At 41.1% G+C, this 24,907-nt stretch overlaps 1 protein-coding gene across 3 annotated transcripts in view; it reads right to left on the bottom strand.

Annotated features, from left to right (window-relative positions):
* The window catches only part of LOC149792002 (uncharacterized), a 48,067-nt gene that overhangs the window by 3,172 nt on the left and 19,988 nt on the right, over window positions 1-24,907 (bottom strand). The window contains exons 4-6 of one of the 3 annotated variants that reach the window (XM_089970494.1): window positions 24,328-24,529; window positions 2,649-2,741; window positions 872-985 (exon numbers count right to left, since the gene is read on the bottom strand). In XM_089970494.1, the coding sequence (XP_089826620.1) occupies window positions 872-985; window positions 2,649-2,741; window positions 24,328-24,529 (409 nt within the window). The remainder of the gene's footprint in view (window positions 1-871; window positions 986-2,648; window positions 2,742-24,327; window positions 24,530-24,907) is intronic. The other 2 variants (XM_089970495.1, XM_089970496.1) reach the window with 2 other exon arrangements.

The raw sequence follows: 24,907 nt of genomic DNA, 5'->3' as shown, positions 1-24,907 counted from the left end.
TATATATATATATATAGGTAAGTAAATTAAGAAACTGAATGAATGAAGTTATTATTTGAAAATGAAAATTTGAAAATTATGGGTTATATGGGTGTCCGTTTTGGAGTTGAAGCAGATTATAACCTTTATAACTCCAGTAGCGGTTGTGGGCAATTGCCGCTAGTAAAGTGTCACTGAAAATATGGCCAGGGTAAGAATAGTGCGATTCGTCAATGACATAGGTTTACAATGTTGTTGTTTTTTTCTCTTCAAAACAATTGTTGTTACATTAACCTAACTAATTCATTAATCCCTGACATACGAGATCCCTTGCTGGATCCAGTGTAGTCCGATAAATCAAACCCCCAGATATATGTTGATACTGATGGACGAATTGTGGGTACGATGTCACCTGCTCATTCAAATGTGCAGTTTCCTGCATGCAGATCTTTCCAGAAAACACCTGAGTACAGTTTAGACACTCAATTTGGTAACAGCCATATCTAGCGTGAAAGTCAAAACGGCCACAGGATATAAGGTTGTGCTATTCCACATGATTTTACTAGTCGTCAAATTTGATCATGAAATATTAAGTACATTTCGCCAAAAGAACCCTTCGACCAACGGTAACTCAACAGCCGTGTGATATACCAGTAACTGTATAAAATATACACCGACGTGTGCAGACGAGAGTGTCTGCAAATATTTGCATAATGAATAAGTGAGATCAGCCCAAACTTCTTTGGTCAGTATCATTACATGTGTGGGACTGGTTTAGCGGCCTTGATCCAGTGTACTGTGTCCATGGTATTGACCTCTAAATATTGACTATAATCCTCTATGTAAATTGAGCTATACTACAGTTTTACAGATACTGTAATTAGACCCATACTTTTGCCAGAATGTTCGCAGTTGTTGGCGCGTGCGTCTTTCTGATCTCCTTTATTTGAATCTCCATATTCTCCTTGGCAATGAATTTGTTGAGATCTTCCATGTTTGTATCTTCCTACATATAAAGAGAAAATAATGCTTAACCCTTGATGATATTGGAAAATGTGAAACGTGAATAATTACTACTCCTTCATGCACAGGCATTTTAAATAAAATCTTTCTTTCTGGTCTTGTGTCCGAATAGTACAATCAAAACATCATAGTAAAGAAGCAAACAGATGGAAATTATATATAATTTTAGTTGTTTTGAATGAAAGGGGCCTTCCAATATTCAATTATGTATTACAATAATATTATAGGCACCGTTTTCATATTTTAGTTTTTGTTAAAGCAAATGAAATGTCTTGGTTAATCAAATTAAAGACATACTTCTAATTAGTCTAATTAACGTGTCAAGAAATAAATGGTGTAAACTCAGTGGCAGCAGGAAGACAGGAAACCTATCTGAGTATTTCGTGTGTAAAATAGTATGCATTTGTTTTAAAAATAACGGTAGGTTGAACGTTTCAATAATGTCATTCGACTTATAAAATATCTATTTTAATGGAACTTTATTCCGTTAAAGTCTCTCAAACTGCCAGAAACATTCCTTAAAGACCGGCCTATGTGTAATTTGGTAAGAACGTTAAGAAAAGAACACGTATAGACACACACACACAGATATATATATATATATATATATATATATATATATATATATATATATATATATATATATATATATATATATATATATATATATATATATATATACGGAGATTTGAACTCAGATCCACTGGATGATGGCATCCTTCGCCTTGCCTGCACACACAATTCCATATACCATCACGACTAAGCGCACATCACCCCAAAACATGAAAGCTTCAAAGTCGGTTGTAAATGCGCTCGTGTGTGTGTGGGTGGGTGTGTTTATTGACGCATGGATTGCTTACCTCTGTCAGTACAAAAGAGACTGGATGCAGGAGAGCTTGATGGATTAGCAGTACTTGATGTTTCCGTTGTTCCTCCATAAATTCAAATATATATACACATGCATACCTACCTACCTACCTACACACATCCATCCATCCATCCATACATACATACCAATAAGACAACAATGACTATAACAGATGGTGTGTGATCCATATTCCGGAAGCGTGAACGTTTTTTAAGTTTATTTGCACAACTGAATTCTGGAAAATATATTTGAAACTAAACAGTATTAGAAATGAACCAAAATAAATAAAATAGGTTTCGGCAAATATGTTCTGACTCCAGTAGACCATTTCTATAGTTACAGCACGAACAACACGCCTTTTAAACTTGACCTTCAATAAGAATAGATTTAAAGACCTGATGCACTCGCGAAAATGAAGAAATAAAGAAAACACGACAAACAGTGGATAAGTGAAAAATAATGCAAGAGTCCCCAAGGAGCAAGTGCATTTTTTTCATAGATTAATGTGGTTTCCCTATTTCCCTATTTTTCTAAAAAAAGAACACGTATAGATGCCTACACACACACACACACACACACACACACACACACACACACACATATATATATATATATATATATATATATATATATATATATATATATATATATATATATACGGACAATTCTATATCCCATCACGACTAAACACACATCACCCAAAAAATGATGCTTCAAAGTCGGTTGTAAAAGCCCTCGTGTGTGTGTGTGTGTGTGTATTGACGCATGGAATACTTACCTTTGTCAGTACAAAAGAGACTGGATACAGAAGAGCTTGACGGATTAGCTGTACTTGTTGTTCGCGTTGTTCCTCCATAAATTGAAAAGAACTCTAAAATATAGTCATAATTTACAAAGGAAATTCTTCAATCAAAATCTGTTGTTTTTTTTTAAACTACCCATAAATATAGATGGACATGGACTTTTTTCAACCATTTTCATAGTTGCACGAAGAAACTTTGGCACAGTTTTTTCTTTCTTCTCAGATACACTGTAGCCGTACTTAGTTCAATACATACATACATGCATACATACCAATCAGGACTGAGTGATATTTCACATGAGAGTAATGATTTTATGGTTTCTGTTGATCAAAAATGTGCAGGTCATTATACAACAATGGCCATCATTACAACATAGTAATCATACCACTATCGCCATCAAACGAGTATGGTCAATTTACCACTATAGCCAGTATGGTCATCATAACACAATGAGCATCATGCCAATATCGTCATCATACCACTATGGCCATCATGCCGGTATGGTCATCATACCACTATGACCATCCTTCTATTATGGTCATCATACCACTATGGCCATCCTACTAGAATGGTCATCATACCACTATGGCCATCCTTCTAGTATGGTCATCATACCACTATGGCCATCATGCCAGCATGGTCATCATACCACAATGGCCATCCTACCAGTAAGGTCATCATACCACTATGGCTTTCAAACCAGTATGGTCATCATGCCACTATGGCAATCGTATCAGTATGGTCATCATACCACGATACCATCGTATCAGTATGTTCATCATACCACTATGGTCATGGTACCATTGTGGTCATCATACCTCTATAGCCATAGTACCAGTATGGTCATCATAGCACTATGGCCATGATACCAGTATGGTCATCAAACCACAATGGCCATCATGTCAGTATGATCATCATACCACTATGGTTATCATGCCGGTATGGTCATCATACCATTATGACCATCCTACCAGTATGGTCACCATAACACTATGGCCATCGTACCAGTATGGTCATGATATCACAATGGCCATCATACCAGTATGATCATCATACCGCTACGGCCATCTTACCAGTATGGTCATCATACCACTATTGCCATCGTACCAGTATGGTGATCATACCAATGTGGCCATCATACCAGTAAGGTCATCATACCACAACGGACATCATACCAGTATGGTCATCATACCACAATGGACATCATACCAGTATGGTCATCATATCACTACGGCCATCGTACCAGTATGGTCATCATACCACTATGGCCATCCCACCAGCATGGTCATCATACCACAGTGGACATCATGCCAGTATGGCCATCATACCACAATGGACATCATGCTAGCATGGTCATCATACCACTACGGCCATCGTACCAGTATGGTCATCATACCACTATGACCATCCCACCAGTATGGTCATCATACCACTATGGCCATCCCACCAGTATAGTCATCATACCACTATGGCCATCATGCCAGTATGGTCGTCATACCACAACGACCATCATAACAGTATGGTCATCGTACCAGTATGGTCATCATACCAGTATGGCCATCGTACCAGTATGGTCATGATACCACAATGGCCATCCTACCAGTAGGGTCATCATACCACTATGATCATCATGCCAGTATGGTCATCATACCACCATGACCATCCTACTAGAATGATCATCATACCACTATAGCCATCATGCCGGTATGGTCATCATACCATTATGACCATCCTACCAGTATGGCCACCATAACTCTACGGCCATCGTACCAGTATGGTCATCATACCACTATGGCCATCCCACCAGTATGGTCATCATGCCAGTATGGTCATCGTACCAGTATGGTCATGATAGCACAATGGCCATCCTACTAGAATGATCATCATACCACTATGGCCATCATGCCGGTATGGTCATCATACCATTATGACCATCCTACCAGTATGGTCACCATAACACTATGGCCATCGTACCAGTATGGTCATGATATCACAATGGCCATCATACCAGTATGATCATCATACCCCTACGGCCATCTTACCAGCATGGTCATCATACCACTATTGCCATCGTACCAGTATGGTCATCATACCAATGTGGCCATCATACCAGTAAGGTCATCATACCACAACGGACATCATACCAGTATGGTCATCATATCACTACGGCCATCGTACCAGTATGGTCATCATACCACTATAGCCATCCCACCAGTATGGTCATCATACCACAGTGGACACCATGCCAGTATGGTCATCATACCACTATGGCCATCATACCAGTATGGTCATGATAGCACAATGGCCATCATAACAGTATGGTCATCGTACCAGTATGGTCATCATACCAGTATGGCTATCGTACCAGTATGGTCATGATACCACAATGGCCATCCTACCAGTAGGGTCATCATACCACTATGACCATCATGCCATTATGGTCATCTTACCACTATGGCCATCCTATCAGTATGGTCAACATACCACTATGGCCATCATGCCAGTATGGTCATCATACCATGATGGCCACCATACTAGTATTGTCATCGTACCACCATCGCAATCATACTAATATGGTCATACCACTATGGCCATTATGCCTGTGCGGGCATCATACCACTATGGAAACCATGTCATTATGGACATCATACTAGTATGGTCATCATACCACAATGTCCATCATACGAATATGGACATTATATCACTATGGCCATCATGCCATTATGGTCATCATACCACTATGGCCATCATGCCAGTATGGTCATCATACCACTATGGCCATCATGCCAGTATGGTCATCATATCACTATGGCCATCATGCCAGTATGGTCATCATACCACTATGGCCATCATGCCAGTATGGTCATCATATCACTATGGCCATCCTATCAGTATGGTCATCATACCACTATGGCCATCATGCCAGTATGGTCATCATACCACTATGGCCATCATGCCAGTATGGTCATCATACCAATATGTCCATTATGCCAGTATGGTCATCATATCACTATGGCCATCATGCCAGTATGGTCATCATATCACTATGGCCATCATGCCAGTATGGTCATCATATCACTATGGCCATCATGCCAGTATGGTCATCATACCACTATGGCCATCATACCAGTATGGTCATCATACCATTATGTCCATTATGCCAGTATGGTCATCATATCACTATGGCCATCCTACCAGTATGGTCATCATACCACTATGGCCATCATGCCAGTATGGTCATCATACCACTATGGCCATCATGCCAGTATGGTCATCATACCACTATGGCCATCATGCCAGTATGGTCATCATACCATGATGGCCACCATACTAGTATTGTCATCGTACCACCATCGCAATCATACCGCTATGATCACCACACATTTAGGCCATATCACTTCGAAATGAGCGTAGTAAAACTTAAGCATTGTAATGAATTAAAACTGCAAGTAGCTGATAAGTAAACTGCTTAATAAACTACCTCTAAAATCAGCAATCTATATTCTTATTTATTTCTCAAACTTCATCGAAAGTTGAATAACTCGAAAACATTTTACAAGTACCTCTGCGTTTACCTCCTAAACATGTCTTTTGTAAAGATGAGTTTACAAAGTCGTAACATTAGTAAAAACTATTTTAAAAGATATTTGTGTATGTGCTGTCTTGTACATTTGAAGGGGTTGTTGAAACAACTTTGAAGAGTTTCGGAATAGGTTTGGAAACTATTAAAAAATATGTTATGGTGTCAGTTCGGTTAACGTATTTTTCATAGTTTTTAACATTAACTTGAATAACGATACACCTGTTGTATTTTTTAAATGAGTGAACGATAACATTTTTATGGTGAATTCATAGCTTTGTAATTTCTAATTTTATCGCAGCAAATTGCGGCATCATTTAAAAACCAGGATTCTGAAGATACTAATAAATCTTAAATGTACAAGTTACCAATTCTTTATGCGTTTTTTGTAATTCTTGTACATAGGACACTTAGACAAGAATGTGCTGAAATTATCTGCACGTCTTTCTTCAGCAGAGAGCTCACTATCGTGAATTCTTGTTTCTGAATTTTATTGGAAGCAAATTTAATAGGTTTTTCAGATTTTCTGTTACTTTTCCTTTCTTTAATATGAGTCTGATCACGAGGTAAAATCGGTTCACAAGTTTCGTAACAAACAATATATGTCTGTATTTGCTATAGATTGTAGTAAAGTGGGACGATATGGCGACAATGGGAAAATACTTTACGAACCCACCCACCCCTCCCGGGGACAATATGGCGACAAGATTTATAGCGACAATGGGAATTAGCATTACAAGACCCGCTTGGGACGATATAGCGACAAAACTTTGAAGTACACCCTGGGACTGTATAGCGACAAAGGAAATTGAACATGGTAGGGGAGATTGGTAACAATGTAGCGCAAATTGTTAAGGTGACATCACAGTAGTGAGCAAAGAGCAGGGCTATGCAGAGATAACACAGACAAGAGACAAACATCTATACATTTTTTTTAAAAATATTTTTTGGTGCGTTAGGCAAGAAAGTCAATTCTTTTCGAGTCCTATGAGCGGCCCTGAAAAGGGCCTTTGGCTTCTTCTGCTTCTTCTAATTTCTTCTATTTTTCCACCAACTTCTTATATTCTCTCCTACACTTTTTCTCTTCTTCTCTTTTATTTTCATCCTTTTTCTCCTTTTTCTCCCTTTTCTTCTTTTCTTCCTCCTCTTTCTTCATCGTCTCTTTTTCTTCTTCCTTTTCAATTTTTTTATTCCATACCCTCATCCTTATTCTTTCCTCTGCATCCTCCTTCTCCTCCTTTTCTTCTTTAAGCATATCTTTTATTATTTCCTTTAACTTTCTTAAGTTATTTATCTCCATCTCTGTTCTATGTGGGCTATAAGAATAGTGATCCTCGTCCAGTGTTACTAGCATTTGCTCTATTAGTCCTAAATTGTCCAGAACGTCTTGTAACTTCTTCATTTTGCTAAGGTGGTTTGAAGCCATCTTCTTTTTTATTCTTTGTAGAATGGCGCGAATGACGAACGCTTTTAATTTTTATGTGAAAAGCACGGAGGTGATGGAAATCATCCCCTATTTTTCTCTTCTCTTATTATCTACTATCCACACAGAAGTGAGGAGACAAATAACTAACCACAAATATACTATCCACACACGGGAAGGAGAAAACCAAACCCTTTCTATAATATCCGCACATGCGAAGAAGCAAAAGTAAACCCAAAATCTACATTCCACACACACGAAGAAGCAAAAAACATAAAAATAATCTACTATCCACACATGAAGAAGCAAAAAAAATATAACCATAATATACTATCCACACACGCGAAGAAGCAAACATGCATAACCAAAATATACTATCCACACACGCGAAGCAGCAAATCAAACTCAAATATACTATCCACACACGCGAAGAAGCAAAAACAAAACCCAAACATACCATCCACACAGAACGGAAGGTTAAAAAACCCACACACTCTACTATCCACACAAACGTACGTGAGCGCTTACAAAACACAATAATTGACTATCCACACAACGTACGTGAGTGCTTATAAACCCAAAGAATCTACTATCCACGCATACGTAAGTAAACTCATACAAACACACACACACACACACACGCAACCACATTATTAAAGGAGTGAGTATTTATAATCACACTGCTCCACACTCATACGATTTGCAACTTGAATAGTCTCTTTTCTAGAGATCATACGTGAACGCATACAAAGACACACACACACATACATACACACACACACACACACACACACACACACACACACACACACACACACACAACCCCATTATTAAAGGAGTGAGTGTTTATGGTCACACTACTCCACACTCATACGATTGGCAACTTGAATAGGCTCTTTTCTAAAGCTTTGATTAGCCCTGAAAAGAGCTGATTTTTAAAACTTCAAATGCACCTGGTTAATGCCTGCATCTTCCAGGCCAATCACAGCACACGCATCGTCTGCTCCAATCTCCTTCCCAATTCACCCTTGTGGCTGGGAGCGCAGAGGCGGGTTGAGTGGCTTCACTATCCCACTCCTCCGTTTGGTGAATAGTGAACACTTGTTGTTCACTCTGCCTTCCTTGCCTTCTTTGCCACACTCGAGGATGAACTGGCCTCATTGCCTCCTGTGTGCGCAATACTGGTTGTTGTTGTTGTTGACGTTGTGGTTGTGGTACTGATATTGGCTATGGAGGTAGTAATGGCTTCACCTCACACTTAGGCCTCATAATTACGTGAAGCAGGATAGATCTTTTGTTTTCCTCCTCTTCTTTCTTTTTCCTCTTCTCCTCCTCTTCCTCTATTCTGGCTTCCTCTGCTACAGCCTCCATAGCCAGCGCGTCCAAGAGTCTTCGTGCATTCTCCAGATGCATTTGAAGTTCGATCAGTTTGGTGATTCCTGCCTCGCATCTTCTTCTATTTGTCTCGTTCACAATGGGTAGCCAGACTGACGACTTTTTCCTATAATTACGTCCAGCACGGACGTGAAGGAAAACATCCCCTTACACACAAATCTTACATTATCCATATTATCACCAAAAACTCGCGGACCTAAAAGAAACACTCACTCGTTTTTTAACTGACAATCCATATTTTAAAATTTTTGATAAGCGACGGAAAGGAAGGGCTTAGAGTCACACTTTCTAACCAAGATAACGAAATCATGTGCTTATAGACGCAATTCTGTTTTTTTCTAACTGAATAACATACCTTTGACAATTGAACGTCTATTTCTTTTCTGGAGTATTGGGTAGCCCTAAAAAGGACTGTTTTGGGGGAACTTGGAGCTATGGCAATCTTTTATGGTCTAAGATTGTGGCCTCATCTGGCGGCAGACTTTCTCATCGGATAAGGTCTGCTTCCACTGAAAGAGAAGGAGAACTCTTTGGTGTACACACGACAATCGACAAAGCCTCTGTCAGGTTCCTGGTGCTGTTGTTGCTGCTGTTGTTGTAGCTCTCTCTGCTCTCTCTGCTGTTTCTGGAGTCTGTACTTCTCCGTCCATTATTCTTTCTCCCTGTTAATTTCCTCTCTGAAGAGTTCTTCTATCAGGTCTTCGGTGACTTAACATTCTGACATTCTCTATCTCTTCAGGCTTCGGTATCAGACTTTGCCTAACACGATGCAACTTCACGTAGACTTCGTTCAGCTTGGCTAATCTTGAGCACATCTTCGTAGAAGGATGAGTCGACAATGGATGGTCAGACTGGAGACTGCCCCGCTTTTATGGTAAAAGCGCGGACACGAAGGAAAACATCCTCACACGGTTTCGAGTCGGAACGCTAAAATATTTTGATGAGAGGGATAGAGAGAAGTCAAAGAGTATGATTCATAATACAAATGGTAAACAAATGACAAAGGCATTTTTTCAAAACACAACATTTTATTTTAATAACTCACAACTAACAATACAATTAACAATTTTTTTTAAAATTAACAATTCAATAAAGTAACAAACTTTTTTTCAGCTATCTAACTATCTATTTTGGACAAAGTTGACAACGTTGTGAATGAAATTGAGATTTCCACTGTTGGAAGTCATTGGGCCATTGATGTACACTATGTTTCCTAGCTAGAGGCAAAAGATAACCATAATGGTCACCAGCGATCTACTTTCTCATCGTTTCTAGCAGAATGACGATCAAAATAAGTCACTAAATGTTCTAAAGAATATCCCAGACTGCGTTGATTCAGAAAATACACACATTATTGTCCACACACCAATGAATCTGTACTTCTTATAAAGTCAATGATATCGCCTTCCTATAGGGGCAATCCATACGAATCGAAATACTCCACACATCCTTCCTGAGGAAAGTAGACGGCTACCCAGTGGGTTTCTGGGGGATGGTTGTCGTCCGTGTTGATCAGATAAGCTTGATGGTCTTGAGGCTTGCGATGAGGTAGTTCATCTTTAGCGCACACGACATAATTCCAAGAAGCAGTGTACGAACTGTGGTTCAATGGGTAATACAGTTTCCAGGTATCCATGTTTGTGTTGTTTTCTTTGTCTTTTTTTTTTCTTCACAGCTGATGATAAGTGATCAATTGTATCCTGACTTTCTCTTCGAAAATGTCTGACAAGTAAACGCTTATTAGTTCCGACTTCGTACCCTGGTCCAAGAGAGTTTCGATGCGACGGATCTCCAGAGGCGTTAATGGTGGCCACTGATGAAACACGGCTTCTTTCGAGATGAGACTCCAAGCTTAATCCAGATACTCGTCCAAATTTTCTTATTGACTCAGCATCAGACATTTATCGTGTTGAATTTGCCTGGGATGGTCGTTTTGACATCCATAGCAATCTTTCTAATTTTTTCGGCCAAGTGTTTGGCAAAACAGGAAACTAAATGCTGTTCTTGTTCTGGCCATATGGACTTTGTCACTAGGTTCTTTTCGTCTTTGTCTTGGGGGTCTGCTTCCATGGTCTCCTCACATTCCATGACCAAAAAGTATCCACTATGTAAAGAGGGATAACAGTCTTCCATGGCTTTTAATCGTCTAGAATGACTTCTCCCAAACTGTTGGTTTATATGGTATTATCGAACTAGGCATACAGGATCACTTTCACCTTTTCATCAGGGACTCGGTTTGCAAACTGAGTTTCCACACGAATTTGACCCAATTTTATAGGGTGGAAATGTCCCTCGTCGCTGCCTTGGTCTGGAGTGAAATCAGAGGCCCACAAAGCGTAGCCTCCTGCGTAATCCTCGTACGTAATGCCATGACTGGTGTTGGTTCCTAACTGTCCGGTGGCTTCGTACAGGGACAAATACGATCTCAAGCAATTCTTCTCGTCACCAAACTTAGGTTCGAAAGGTCTGGTACACAAGGTCTTGCCATCGCCACTGACTTCAATTTTGGACACGTCAAACTGTTGAAAGTTGAAAGGATTTTTATCAAAGGCTCCGTTGAAGGCTGTATTCTCGACCATACCAACGATTAAACGTTTGGGTAACTGTCCTTGGAACAGAGGATCTTCGATAACGGATTTCATCTTTGGGAATAGTGTACGTTTTCAATTCCACAAGGCGTATCGGATACTTGGCGGTCGTTCTGCTCAAAGTGTGACTGATGTCGTTTCCCACTTTAGGTAATAAGTCCACACGTCGCACGTAAATTCTGGCTTCTTGGATGAGGTTTTGCACTCGTTAACATTAGCTATCAAATGTAAAACAGTAATGCTGAGATTCAGTCTCATGCGGACATCCACACCGTTCAGCAAATACCTTTCTTGCAACCACATGTCCAAAAGCAAACGATCAATCAGTTCTAAACTACCGCTTTCAACAATTTTCTTCGTCGTTCTACAAATCCCAAATTTGCGTCAATCGCATCAAGTGCAGTGCTGTCAAACTTTGCACCTAGGGCGTCAGGCTTCCATACCACGCAATCATCCAGATGGGTGTTCTTGGTTTCTTTTCCGTATGTTAAGACATTTTCCAGGTACGCTCGATAAAGGTAAGTAGCCATGCTGCTGCTGATCAGTTTGTTATTCAATTACAGATCCACTGAGCTGAAAAAGGAATGCATAAAATTGTTAACGGGAGCTACTATGGATCCGGCAACTAGATTGGGTTCGTCACCCAGTTTGATCACTTTCACTTTCAAGTACTAATAACTACTATTCAATTCGATGTGATCTTTGGGCTGTCCTTTGATTTCAAACTCAATAGGAGCAGAATCCGTCCGAGAGGAAACGGGGTGAAATTCGACCAATTGTGATTCTTGCATTGTCATCATGGTGGGTGGCATGGCAAACATATGCAGTTCCGACTTGGAACAGGCACAAGACTCTCGGTGCATCATTTTTTTTTTGTCTCTGCCTTGTCCTTGCTGTGGCACTAGGGAAGCAGGAATGCCTGACTTGGCAGCGTCCAGTCCATTTATAGGTGTTTCTCGTCGGCCCAAAATGTCTTTGCCCGTTTGCAACAAGACATTTTTGTCTGCTCTCAGGAATGCTTCTTTGGGGTTTTGTTTGTCGATGATGACATTGTGGAGAAATTCTTTGCCTTGTGTCAATGTGGCATCTTTCAAGGCGTGCAATCTTCGTGTCACCATCGGTTTCAACACCAGGGCCATCGAACGAAAGGCTGATTTCAACATATCTCCTAAACCATGTCATCGCTGTCGAGCGACGCCTCGGTACACTGGATACATGACTTACGATTCGTTAGAGACTCGTTTTACGAAAATGGAGTTTCACCGTGACTTTCCCTTTGGTGAATGGAATATTTTGTCCTAGATCTCCTTTTATAGCAATGTTGACAGTGTCAAAATACGACTTACTGACAGATAAATAATGAGGATGTACAAAGTTGCGGTGAACGTGACAGGTGTTTCCACCTCCTTCGTCAGCGTTCGTGGCAGAATCTACTTTGAAAGGAATGACACGCAGTAACGATACGGAGGTGTGTCCCACCACGTTGTACTCCACCACATCGGAATACACAAAGATCTAATTCAATCATTGGTTCGGTTCTACCGGGGATCGAAAATACCTCGCAAAATCCAGGTTGTTGACAATGTTTGGTATGTTGATCTTTTTGTTCTTATCCGTGGCCATATTGAGGTCTCCACCCACAATGTCATACAATTCAGGGCAAAGTCTAATACCTATACTTTTTTCTTCACTTTCAAAGTGTATTAGAAGGCGATGGGACACTTTATGGTACTCAATGGTGACATGATTTTTAGAGCGGTCAGAACTGTGTCAAATGTTGCTTTTACTTTGTCAGTAATTGCGTTCACCAGATGTTGACCACTAAAATAATGTCCTGAGTTAATTTTAAACTCATAGATGAACAAAGAAGGGTCGCTGTTGGGTACTGTACGCTTTGCAAGTAATCTATGATATTTAGTGTTAGTCAAGATTTGTTGCAGTGTTTGGTCAAGAACTTCGACCTCAAAAGTCTTTTGAGTTTCAGTGATGTTTTTGATTTGTGTCGGGTAAATCATTTCCACCAAAGCCACTTCCCAATGGGCTTCCTGATCTAATTCGATGGCCTGAGGTAATTTGGCCGTGTAACAACATAAAGTGTTATTGGGAAAAACCTCCATGGAACTGTCGCTGGGTAAGGTTAAGTAAAATTGGTTATGTTGGCTCATAATTCCAGAGTTCTGTGGCTGTTCGAGGGGTTACTGGAAGTCAGAGGAGTGTCTCCGCAATATATGGGGGGGGGGTGTTGTTGTTGGAGTGGTGAGTGACACTGGACGCAAGATTCCCGTTGATGCCGTTGGAGGAGAATTTCAGGGAAGGATTTTGAGTAACGTAAATGACACTGGCATTACGATGATGCCCTTTGCGCGTTAACCAAAGTTTAATTTCTTCTTCTTATTCTCCTAACATGTCGTCGAAAATGACTAAATGGGTTTGATGGGGGTCAGACACGATTCCGTTGTCTTCGTTAGGAATGCTTTCCACAAGCACGATGGAATCGCCTTGACTTTCTCGCAAGAGGCTGTACGCCGATTGACACTCTTTGTAACACCACACGATTCTGGTACTGTCACTGACACGGGTTTAAAAGGGACTTTCTTCCTTGGACCCTTGAATTAAGGATCACAACTCTTGAGCATAATGGGTCGCTTCTTGGGTCCAATGGGGGTGTAAGTCACAAGCTACATACGCATCCTCATACACGTATTCGGTAGCTAAAAGGTGACGAATCTTTTTTCCCGTAGAGGTCGAGAAGTATCCATTTGAAAACGCAAGGCTTTGAGCAAAATGAGTCTCTCGTGACCATTTAAAGGAACCACTTTCATGTTTAACTGAGTGGTAAGTACTGATCGTAAAGAATCCACAAGGAATCGGCTAGTAAACGAAATCCCACAAAACAAGTAATTAAGACACACACCATTCAGTGGATACAGTTGTCGTAATAAGTGTTGGTAATCTTCCACGGTTTGAATAGTGTCATTGATTTCCTTCTGTTGAATCACTTTTGATAAAAGGCGTGGCATGGCAGCCTGTTTTTATACCATCTGTTTTTTTCGGAAGCAATAAATGTACTTTCTGCTAAGAGATATTCGTTCTCCAGTAGGGAATCTAAATGCTCCAAGCACTAACCTACAGTTCAGAGTTCGTTCAAAAGCTTCCTCTTCCACAAAGCAGATGTTGCGTAAAAGATTTTTGTAATCCTCCAACTCTTCTTCCTCAATTCGTTGCAGTAAATGCATCTCGAAGTAACGCAAATCATGAACATGCTGATCCTTCTCGTTCTCGAAGTGTTTAACAAGGTCTGACCACTGGAACACTTTCTCATGAATCAGTCCTCTTAAAGCATTCAGGTGTCAGTGGTTTAAACACCGGTGACGTAACGGATGTAATTGTTCTTTACGTTTCACTTGAATTTTGACCAACTCTCGGTAAATGCGTTCTCTCAACTCCACAGGCAAACCACGAACGTTCTCTTGTAAAGTATCCATGATCAGGTCATACTAAAACCCTCTATAGTCGGAGGTAATAAGCGTATTTTCTGTACAAATCTGATTGTACTCCAGTAGCTAAACCCAATGTTTTAGTCTCTAGTTGACACACCATATATCGCATAGAATTTTCCTTCAGAGACAAAATTCGATCAGGTAAAAGATTTTGGTAATCCACTCACTCTTCCTCAGATACTCGTTGTAGAATGATCAGCATGTAGGATGACTAGACACTAAAATCTTACTGTCCTTGTCCAGACAAACAAGACAAGAGTTTATATACTTTTTCAGGACACATTTATTGAATGTTTTAAACATGAATACGAAAGACAAAAATACATAAAAGCCAAAGGCTTAAATACAACGATAAAAGGCACATAGAAATTATCAACGTGGAATAGAAACAAGTGTCTGTACAACATGTTTTGGGTAAGGTTCTAACCAGTTCTATAGAGGTAAGGTCACACAAGTGTCCTCCCGAAAGGGTCTTTCAGGCATGTTCACGACAGTCCTGTCCTGGGTGACGAGTTCTTCTTCTGGTACCGTCACTAACTCAGGTTGAAAAGTGACTTTTTTCCTTGAACAACTCTCGTGCATACTGGGCCACTTCTTGGGTCCAAGCCTCAAAATCCCATTCTTTCCAGGCACGGACATCTGTCCAATGGGGGTGTAAGTCACGAGCTACACACACATCGTCATACACGTCTTGGGTAGCTAAAAGTTGACGAATCTTTTTTTCCCGTAGAGGTCGAGAAGTATCCAGATGAAAACGCAAGGCTTTGAGCAAAAGGAGTCTTTCGTGACCATTTAAGGCCATTTGGGTGGTAAGTACTGATTGTAAAGAGTCCACAAGGAATCGGCTGGTAAACGAAATCCTAGAAAACAAGTCACTAAGACACACACCACTTGTCGACCCAAATTAAATGGATACAGTTCTTGTAATAATCGATGGTAATGATCCACGGTTTGAATATGGTCATTGAGTTCCTTCCACGGAATCTGTTCAATCACATGTGACATAAGCCGTGGCATGGATTCCTGATTTTATAGTCTCTTTATTTCGGAAGCAATAAAGGTACTTTCTAACTAGACATCTTCGTTCTTCAAATCTTGAATACTGTAACCTACACTTCAGAGTTTGTTTAGATGTTTCCTCTTCCGCTAAGCAGATTCCACGTAAAATATGTTGGTAATCCTTTAACTTGTCTTCCTCAATGCGTTGCTCTAGGTGAATCTCGAAGTAACCAAAATAATGAACATTTCGTTCATTCACTAACTCAAAGTGTTGAACAAGGTCTGACCACTGAAACAATTTGTGACGAATCAGTTCTTTTATACCATTCAGGTACCAGTGGTTAAAGATCTGGTGACGTAACGGAAGCAATTGTTCTTTACGTTTGACTTGTATTTTGATCAGTTCTCGGTAAATGCGTTCTCTCAACTCCACAGGCAAAGCACAAATGTTCTCTTGTAAAGTATCCATGATCCGGTCATACTAAACTCTCTTTTTTTCCGGAGACAATAAGTGTACTGTCTGCACAGACATGGTTTTACTCCACTAGCGAATCAAAATAGTTTAGTCACTAACTTGCACATCACAGTTTATTCAGAAGTTTCCTCTTCCACTAAGTTGACCATATTTAAAAGATTTTGGTAACTCTCTAACTCTTCTTTTGGAATTCTATGCAGTAGGTCTACCTTGTAGCAAAGAGAATCATCTATAACCAACTAATTTTTAATACCGACATGTCCATACGGCAAAGTGAAGTGGTTGCGAAGACGCACTCGCTTCTGGTACTCAATTTGATAGACTTTTTCCAAGGGTCGACTGACGATTTTGTGAGTGGGTAATCGTACAATCTTGTTCGGTTGGTAGGTGGTCACTTTAAAGTATCCATTCTGTCCATACTGCAAGGCTTCTTTCAATACGCCAAAGTTTACCACTCGACTGGTGCGCTAATTACCACCCGACTGGTGCGATAATTAAGAGTCAATATTTTCACTTTACACTCGGCGTGCACTCCTTGTTTCTCCCGATATTCGTAGCCGTAAATTTTGGGACCGCCACTAGCGAAACTTAAAATTTTCTCGTCGGTGCTCGTCTGTCCAAGCTCCTAAACGGTCTCTTTCTATGTCAGGGTGATGTTGACTCAAGCGATTGATGTAAATGCAACTGTCCGTGTCAAAGTACAGCACACGATCACCTAACAGTTCTAAAGCTTCGTACAATTTTAAGCGAGCATGGGCTGTCACGTAAGCTGCAATGATGATATTTCCAAATTCGTCGGCTTGTACAAAGTCAAGTTCTTCTTCGTAATTGACTAAGATGAAATCTTCACGAACGACGTCCACGGGTTTCATGTATTTGGTTTTGTCGTGAATCATCTGAAAGTACCGGGAAGGTTCTGTCAAATACTCCGTCTTGGGTAAACACGACAGTTGTGCCATTTTACCCCACAAGCAATTTAAAATCACTTTAGCAAGCGATCGCCTGCCTTCGTTTTTTTCGATGTGGTCGAAAGTGATGCCATCCTGCTCCCAGTATTTCTTTTTTAATGCCTTTTGGTCCTCGGGAGTGTGAAACCAGGAAGGATAACCACTAGCTTCTTGTTTCAATTTTAAAAGGCATCCACGTAGTCTGCGAAAATGCCTTTCTGAGTTGGGTAACCCTTGTGGTATTGTTGTGTCTTGGGAAAGTGTTAATTTGTACACTTAAAACAGTTGGTATTCCATGTCCAGAGCTTTAAACAATTCCATGCTTGCCCACGTTCCCGTCAAGGCGCGTTCTTCCTGGGTGTGGTGACAAGGTTGGTCTTGGATGCACGTTTCGGCACAAGTACGTGACAGGGTAAACACCAGGTTTCCTTGGCAAGGGTGAGGTAACACTGGATGGTACAAGTCCGTGGGAGGCAAAACTTTGCACTTGATCAAGCCTTCGTATTGTCCAATGTGGTCCAGGTCAATGTGTTCCGTCAACAACTGCGGATACCCTTCAGGAAAGCGACAATATTTGCACACGTAAGGATACAGAGAGCACACGTCCAAGTATTTGATTTCTTCTCCTTTCACTTCGTCAGCGTGGTACAACAAACAGGTGCCATTTGTAACTTTTCACGATGGGTTTAAAATCGGGATCGGTTTTCAAACGGTGATCGTCGTGTTTCCACATTTCCACCACTTTGTATCCTTGCTGTTCTAACTTCAAGCGCCGCTGACAAGTGGCCTGGTACAAGTCTTCCATGGTTCATTGTAAAAACTGATTTTTAGTGCCACGTTCAGGGCAGCAGATGGGACAACCGTGATATAAGCAGCCGTTAAACTCGTACACGATCTTGGGGTTTTCTAAGTCTCAGCTATCTACCGAATACGAACCGATGGTCATTTCGTCCCCTCCGTTGCGGGCGTGCTGAATCCATTTGTCTTCCTCGTCGCACAAGTAACGTAACCAACGTAGGACTATGTCCGAGTATTGACGTTTGACAAAGTTGGTCGTTTGAGGGCTAATGACAGCCAGGGTGTTTTCGGGCATGAAATGTTGCCGGTACACTAAGGAACACGCTTTGGCAATGGTGCAGGCTTCCTTCAAAGGATCGACTCCTCCTTGTTTCATGAACAGTTCTGGATATTTTCCACAGCAGCTCCGTAAAATGTCCACGTCGGAACAACACTGCTTTAACCTTTCTTCATGAAAGTCGAAAGGGTCCGAAGCGTGAGTCTGGTACCAAGCGTAGAAAGCTTCTCGTTGTTCTGTACGAATGTTGTCGGGATCGTAATCGTGAGCCTCAGGAAAATGAGGTAGACCATGCCGTAGAACCATCCAAAACCAAACGTTTGGAATTGAAAAAGTGAGGAAAATAACCTTTGGCCATTTCTGTCATTCCAAACGTGATAGCCATTCGGCTCAAAGGCATGGCCAAGTAACTCATTGAATCTTTAAACTGTACTTGTCCCACTTGCATGGAAATGATTTTGACTCCGTTCAAAGTCACTTTAGGACGTTCGGTGCCTTGTTCTGTATAGTATCTGAGAAGAAACTGTCCATCGTATCCGGAGAAATTGCAGGCATCACCGTGGCATGACGATGACAATCTCCGTAACGTTCGATGTCCTCTTGGCTCCACGTATCGTCGATAGGGACTAAGATTCATTGAGCGATTTCGGCAAGCGTGTTAGGCCCCCGAAAGATTTATTCACGTCCTCCAGGAATCTTGCCTCAGTGAGGGCAATGACTAAAGATATGTTCTTGGATGCACTTCTCGCACGCTCGATGAGCCACGCAGAAATTAGGAATGTGAATGCCGGTCTCTTACATGCATTCGAAATCCAAAAATATGAAATCGCATTTCTTCTTGTGGTCATCATCTTCCTGTTGGGGTTGGTATTTTTAAGGTAGCATTGGAGTTCCAAGTACACGATTTGGTGACCAATGTGCATAGCTTATTTCCTGAACATACGTGTGTCTTGGCATTATTGGTAAGTATGCCTTTTCTACATTTCGGACACAATTTCTGCAGTTGACAAGCACATTTCTGCTGTGAACCTTGTGTCTTCAATTGTTGTTGGTAACAGGCAGAGCTGACAAAACTACGCTGACAAGCAGAGCAATGCACTCGTTCTTGTCCTTCGCTCAGACAGGGTTGAAAGGCCAAACATCTTGAGCATTTCGATCCACAATGTTTGTGTTGCTCTCGATTTTTATAGCCATAGTCACATTTCTCACAATAATAAACATATCCCAGGAATCCGGTGATGGTGGTAATGGTATCGAAATGTTCATCGTGATGATAAACGTGAATGTATTTTCCGTCCTTAAAATCTTGGCCTCGAAACAACAGAGGCCCACGCATTTCTTGAGGGTGCACTTTCAAGGTGTAGCGTGGAGCTAGGGCATCTTGCAATTTTTGCATCTCAGGAATGCCACAGGGTGTGTCTTTGGACAGTCCGGCTTGTTGCAACAGGAGTTCTGCTTCGTTTAGTTGTTTGGTTCGGTTCGATTTTCGAATGTTCTCCCAGGTTCTTTTCCATTCTACCGTGTCGTTCTTGTTGGCATAGGTTCGTCCCACCACAATGGCACGGGCTAAACACATCAGGTCTTGAGGGTTGTTAATTCGGACGAGACTTGTTTTGGTGTTGCGAAGGTCGTCCACCAATAACATCTTTTTGCGTCCAGTCCCTTGAGGAGGAGAAACGTGGGCCATTTTCAGTGTGGCTTTACCATCGGTGATGTCAAACTGGTCATTAGATTGTTGTACGTGTTGAATCTTGTCCATGACTTTGGAAGGGGTTAGTTCTGCGGGTCTGCTAAACTCGATCCAAACAGGGGATTTCAAACCGTCGTGATCTATGGATAGTGTCAAGCGATCGTCTTCTTTGGGTTGACATTGTCGCTTGAGTGCGGTGAGCAAAGAATCCCACATCTCGGTGATGAACCCTTCTGCTTTCTCCAAGGGTACGTCGGCCTTGAAATCTTCCTGAACATACGTGTGCCTTGGCAGCATTGGTACATATGCCTTGTCCACACGTAGGGCACAATCTCAGGAGTTGACAAGCACTTTTCTTCTGTGAACCTTGCGTCTTCAGATGTTGTTGGTAACAGGTAGGGCTGACAAACGTGCGCAGACAAGTTGAACAAGGCACTGGTCCTTCGCTCAGACAGGGTGAAGAGGCCAAACATCCTGAGCATTTCCATCCACAATGCTTGTGTTGCTCTCGATTATTATAACCATAATCACATTTCTCACAATAATAACCGTATCCCAGGAATGCAGTGATACTGGTAATGACATCGAAATGGTCATCGTGATAATAGACATGAATGTATTTTCCGTCCTTAAAGTCTTTCCCTCGAAACAACAGAGGTCCGCGCATTTCTTGAGGGTGCACTTTCAAGGTGTAGCGTGGAGCTAGGACATCTTGCAATTTATGCGTTTCAGGAATGTCACAGGGGGTGTCTTTGGACAGGTCGGCTTGTTGTAACAGGAGTTCTGCTTCACTTCGTTGTTTGGCTCGGTCCGATTGTCGAATAGTTTTCCAGGCTCTTTTCCATTCAACCGTGTCGGCATGCATGCGTTCGTCCCAACACGATGGCTCGGGCTAAGCACATCTGGTTTTGAGGATTGTTAATTTGGACGAGGCTACGCTTAATGATATGAAGGTCGTCCACCAATAACACCACTGTATTGTCATTGGATTGTTGCACGTGTTGTATCTTGTCCATGACTTTGGAAGGTGTCAGTTCTGCTGGGCTGCTAAACTCGATCCAAACAGGGATTTCAAGCTATCGTGATGAATGGAAAGTCTCAAGCGATCGTCTTCTTTGGCTTGACATTGGTGTTTCTGTGTGGTTAACAAGGAATCCCACTTCTCGATGATGAAGCCCTCTGCTTGAAATCCTTAAACTTCACTCTTTTCTAGAGGAGCGCTTTTCCATGTCTCGAATGTGGTAATTATTTGCGGGTGATACTGGTGGACTTTGGCTAGGTGTAGAATTACTGGGTCTGGAATCTGATTCACTCGTGTCATCTTCAAAATCACTGGCATAAATTTGAGCAAAGACATCAGCTATTGTACGAGGCGATAAATCGCGTTTCTGCCTCTTACTTTCTTCTTCTTTCTTCACGAATTGATACGATCGTTACATCTTGACCGCAAAAAGTCAAATGACTACATGTTAAACACCATGGGTCACTTTATATCCATGACAGACCAGTTTATATAAAAAAATGTGTCTTGCCTCCCACTATTCATTTTACTCTCAACAGACCAGATCGATGGAAGAGCCTACACAGATCGAACTTTTGATCAGAGCTTTGCGAGGGGTCATCAGAAAAGTTTCTTCAGACAAGCCGACGGACTACTCACTCTCCTTTCGAGATAAAAGTCAAGGTACTTGCTATATCTGTAAGAAGAAATTGCTTGGTCTTCCGAGTGTCCAGGCCGTTAAAGAAAAAGCAATACAGGAGCTAGAAGAGACAATAGTCAAGATGCCTGTTATCATTGGCAAGAAAAAGGACACTGGTCTTCAGATTGCCCTAAGAAACTACAGGAGCAAGAAGAAGAAGAGAGGGATTCTGGAGAGGAAGAAGAGGTAACCTCCCCCAAGGAAGAACCCAGACACGTGCAGAAAGAGAAACATGAGAATAAAAGAAGATGAGGAGAAAGTGAGGAAGAAGTGGAGGAAATAACTGTGAAAGTGAAGAAATTTAAAAAACAGAGAGGGAGTGAAAACAGACACAGACGAAGCCTAAGAACTTTTTAAAGTGTTATGTTGTGCTGTGAATTGGATTGTAAAATTTGTACCAGAAAAGACCAGATATAAAACGTAAGTGTCTCTTGGTTGTGATATTTAGAATAAGAACCTACACTCATGCACTCACACACATACAATATGGGTAAAAGGATTTTTTATAGTTTTAATTGATGTTGGCAATTGAAATAGTATCTCTTTTCGAGAGAAATGGGTAGCGCTGAAAAGGGCCTTTGGTTTAAACAACAACAACAAAAAACTTAGGAATGGGAACCAATCAGCTTTAACTACCTTAAGCCTTTGCCACGGCCTGCTCCTACTTCTGAACTGCCTCCTGTCGATGATGATTTGGTAGAAATCATTAAGGGTGGTACGGCAGGCGTAGACGCAGGGTTGGGTTGTTTAGCTTGGGACGTTCTTTTTCTCTTCGGTCGTAATAAAGAAGTCTGATACATTTATTTCAGACTTCTTAACTCTGCTAAAATGTCCAAAAGTACCGTGACCGTTTGAATTTCACTACCTTGTTTCTTAGATGCTTCTTCTTCCTGTCGTTTCTTTCTTGCCTCTTCTTCTTGCTTTTGTTGCTGAAGGAGAAAAGCTTGTTCTGCTTCCTTTTGCTTCTGTAAATATTTCTCCAATTCTTCTTTCTGTCTCTGTTTAAAATTCTCCACGTGTGGTAATGAAGGACAAATCTGAGTGCACCCCAATTCATCGTTTTCTTAGTTTCCATCATATTTGAAAACTATGTCGCATGGACTGACTGCGCACAGACGCTGGCGCCTCTATATAAGGAATGTGACGTCACAGACTGCTCTCTTCGGATTGGACGACTGACTCAGTGTGGTGACTGAATTTTGTAACGCGTGTTTGAATCCTCCCTTCCCCTACAAATAACCGCAGTTCGCTGCATTCCTTCACATGTTCTCGTCACAAAGATGTGGACCAACGTAGGATCCTCTACTCTCGTATCTTCAATGCTGTTCCGTACGGACTTATCCATGTATGTCAGATCATCGTGGACCATTGTCAGGATGACGGATACAAGCGTTTGGAAAAGAAGATTTTATGTGGAGAGACAAGGCTGTTTGAAGCGGGTTCTGATTTACGGACCAGAAGTCAGACAAAGTTTGAGGAAAAGAAGGAGACCTATACGATGCCCTCTATGTTAACGGAATAATGTTAACATAAACCCAAAGGCCCTTTTCATGGCCACTCATAGGACTCGAAACGAGCTGACTTTCTTGCCTAACCCCCAAACAAATATTTTTAAAAAAAAAATGTATAGATGTTTGTCCTTTGTCTGTGTTATCTATTTACACCCCTGCTCTTTGCTCAGTACTGTGACATCACCTTCCCTAGTTGCTACATTGTTACAAATCTCCCCTACCGCGACGTCAGACGCTATCTTTCTCTTGTCGCTATACAAACCCAATATTCCCATGTTCAATTTCCCTTCTCGCTATACAGTCCCTGGGTGTACTTCGAAGTCTTGTCGCTATATCGTCTAATGCTAATTCCCATTGTCGCTATAAATCTTGTCGCCATATCGTCCCGGGCTGTGGGTGGGTTTGCGTACGTAATGTATTTTCCCCATTGTCGCCATATCGTCCCACTAAACTGCTTATGATTAAACTGCCTGGCATTGTAGACACGCATAAGGTTCTAACGTGCTATCAATTTCATTCCAACATTTTCCAGTGTAGAAGTCAACATATTTTGTTGTTTCTGTTACTGCTTGAATGAAACAATCCAACAAGAATTACATTTTAGTTAAGTTTGCTGTTGTTTTCACATATTCACATAACTCTTGATCAACAATTAATTGAAGGACCGATCTAGAATTTAGAGCAGTTTTTTTCCCCCTTTCAAAATGCGAAAACGGAGAGGTGCAATTACTGGTATTTTGCTGCTCACATTCTCTTATACTTACAAATTACCTCAACAGTATGGAATAAAATCCGCAAAGTTTCTTCCTCGGAACACTTAAGTGTGATCGTCAAAGCTTCATATGCATTGGACCACTCGTTGTCGTACAACTCGGAAAAATGCTTTGTTATCTCAGTCGGTCTGTAGGGGTCGCTCAGATCGGCGATATTTGGATTGTTGTTCTTAAGCGCTTCAGAGGCCAGTTTACTATATCTGTATTGAAATATGTATCTGGGTTAATATTTTCTCTTAAATGTTTGCGAGCGTCGTACAATACTTAAATGTTTACACTGTTGTATATAATGTCCCTCTAATCATCATCTTTCTTTAAATTTTCAGACATATATGTGGAATGGGGAGAGGGGCGCACACGTGGGCCCCTTATTGTGTTTCTCTAGTCCGTCCGTCACACCTTGGGTACGGTTGGCTATGCCCATAAATTGCAAAGCCATTATTGAAGCAACACATGCATATATATCCTACAATCATGTTGGTCATGTATTCAAACCATAGAAGACACTTATTTTATAGGTTGATAACCCTAACTTGACAACGTAATGTTAAGCCAAAAACGAATGTTATTTTTTTTGG

The sequence above is a fragment of the Sinohyriopsis cumingii genome, chromosome 9 (assembly GCF_028554795.1).
Source record: "Sinohyriopsis cumingii isolate HCF-2022 chromosome 9, ASM2855479v2, whole genome shotgun sequence".
Lineage (NCBI taxonomy): Eukaryota > Metazoa > Mollusca > Bivalvia > Unionida > Unionidae > Sinohyriopsis > Sinohyriopsis cumingii.
Note: the sequence above shows the minus strand (reverse complement) of the source record. Positions and strands in the feature narration are given on the sequence as shown.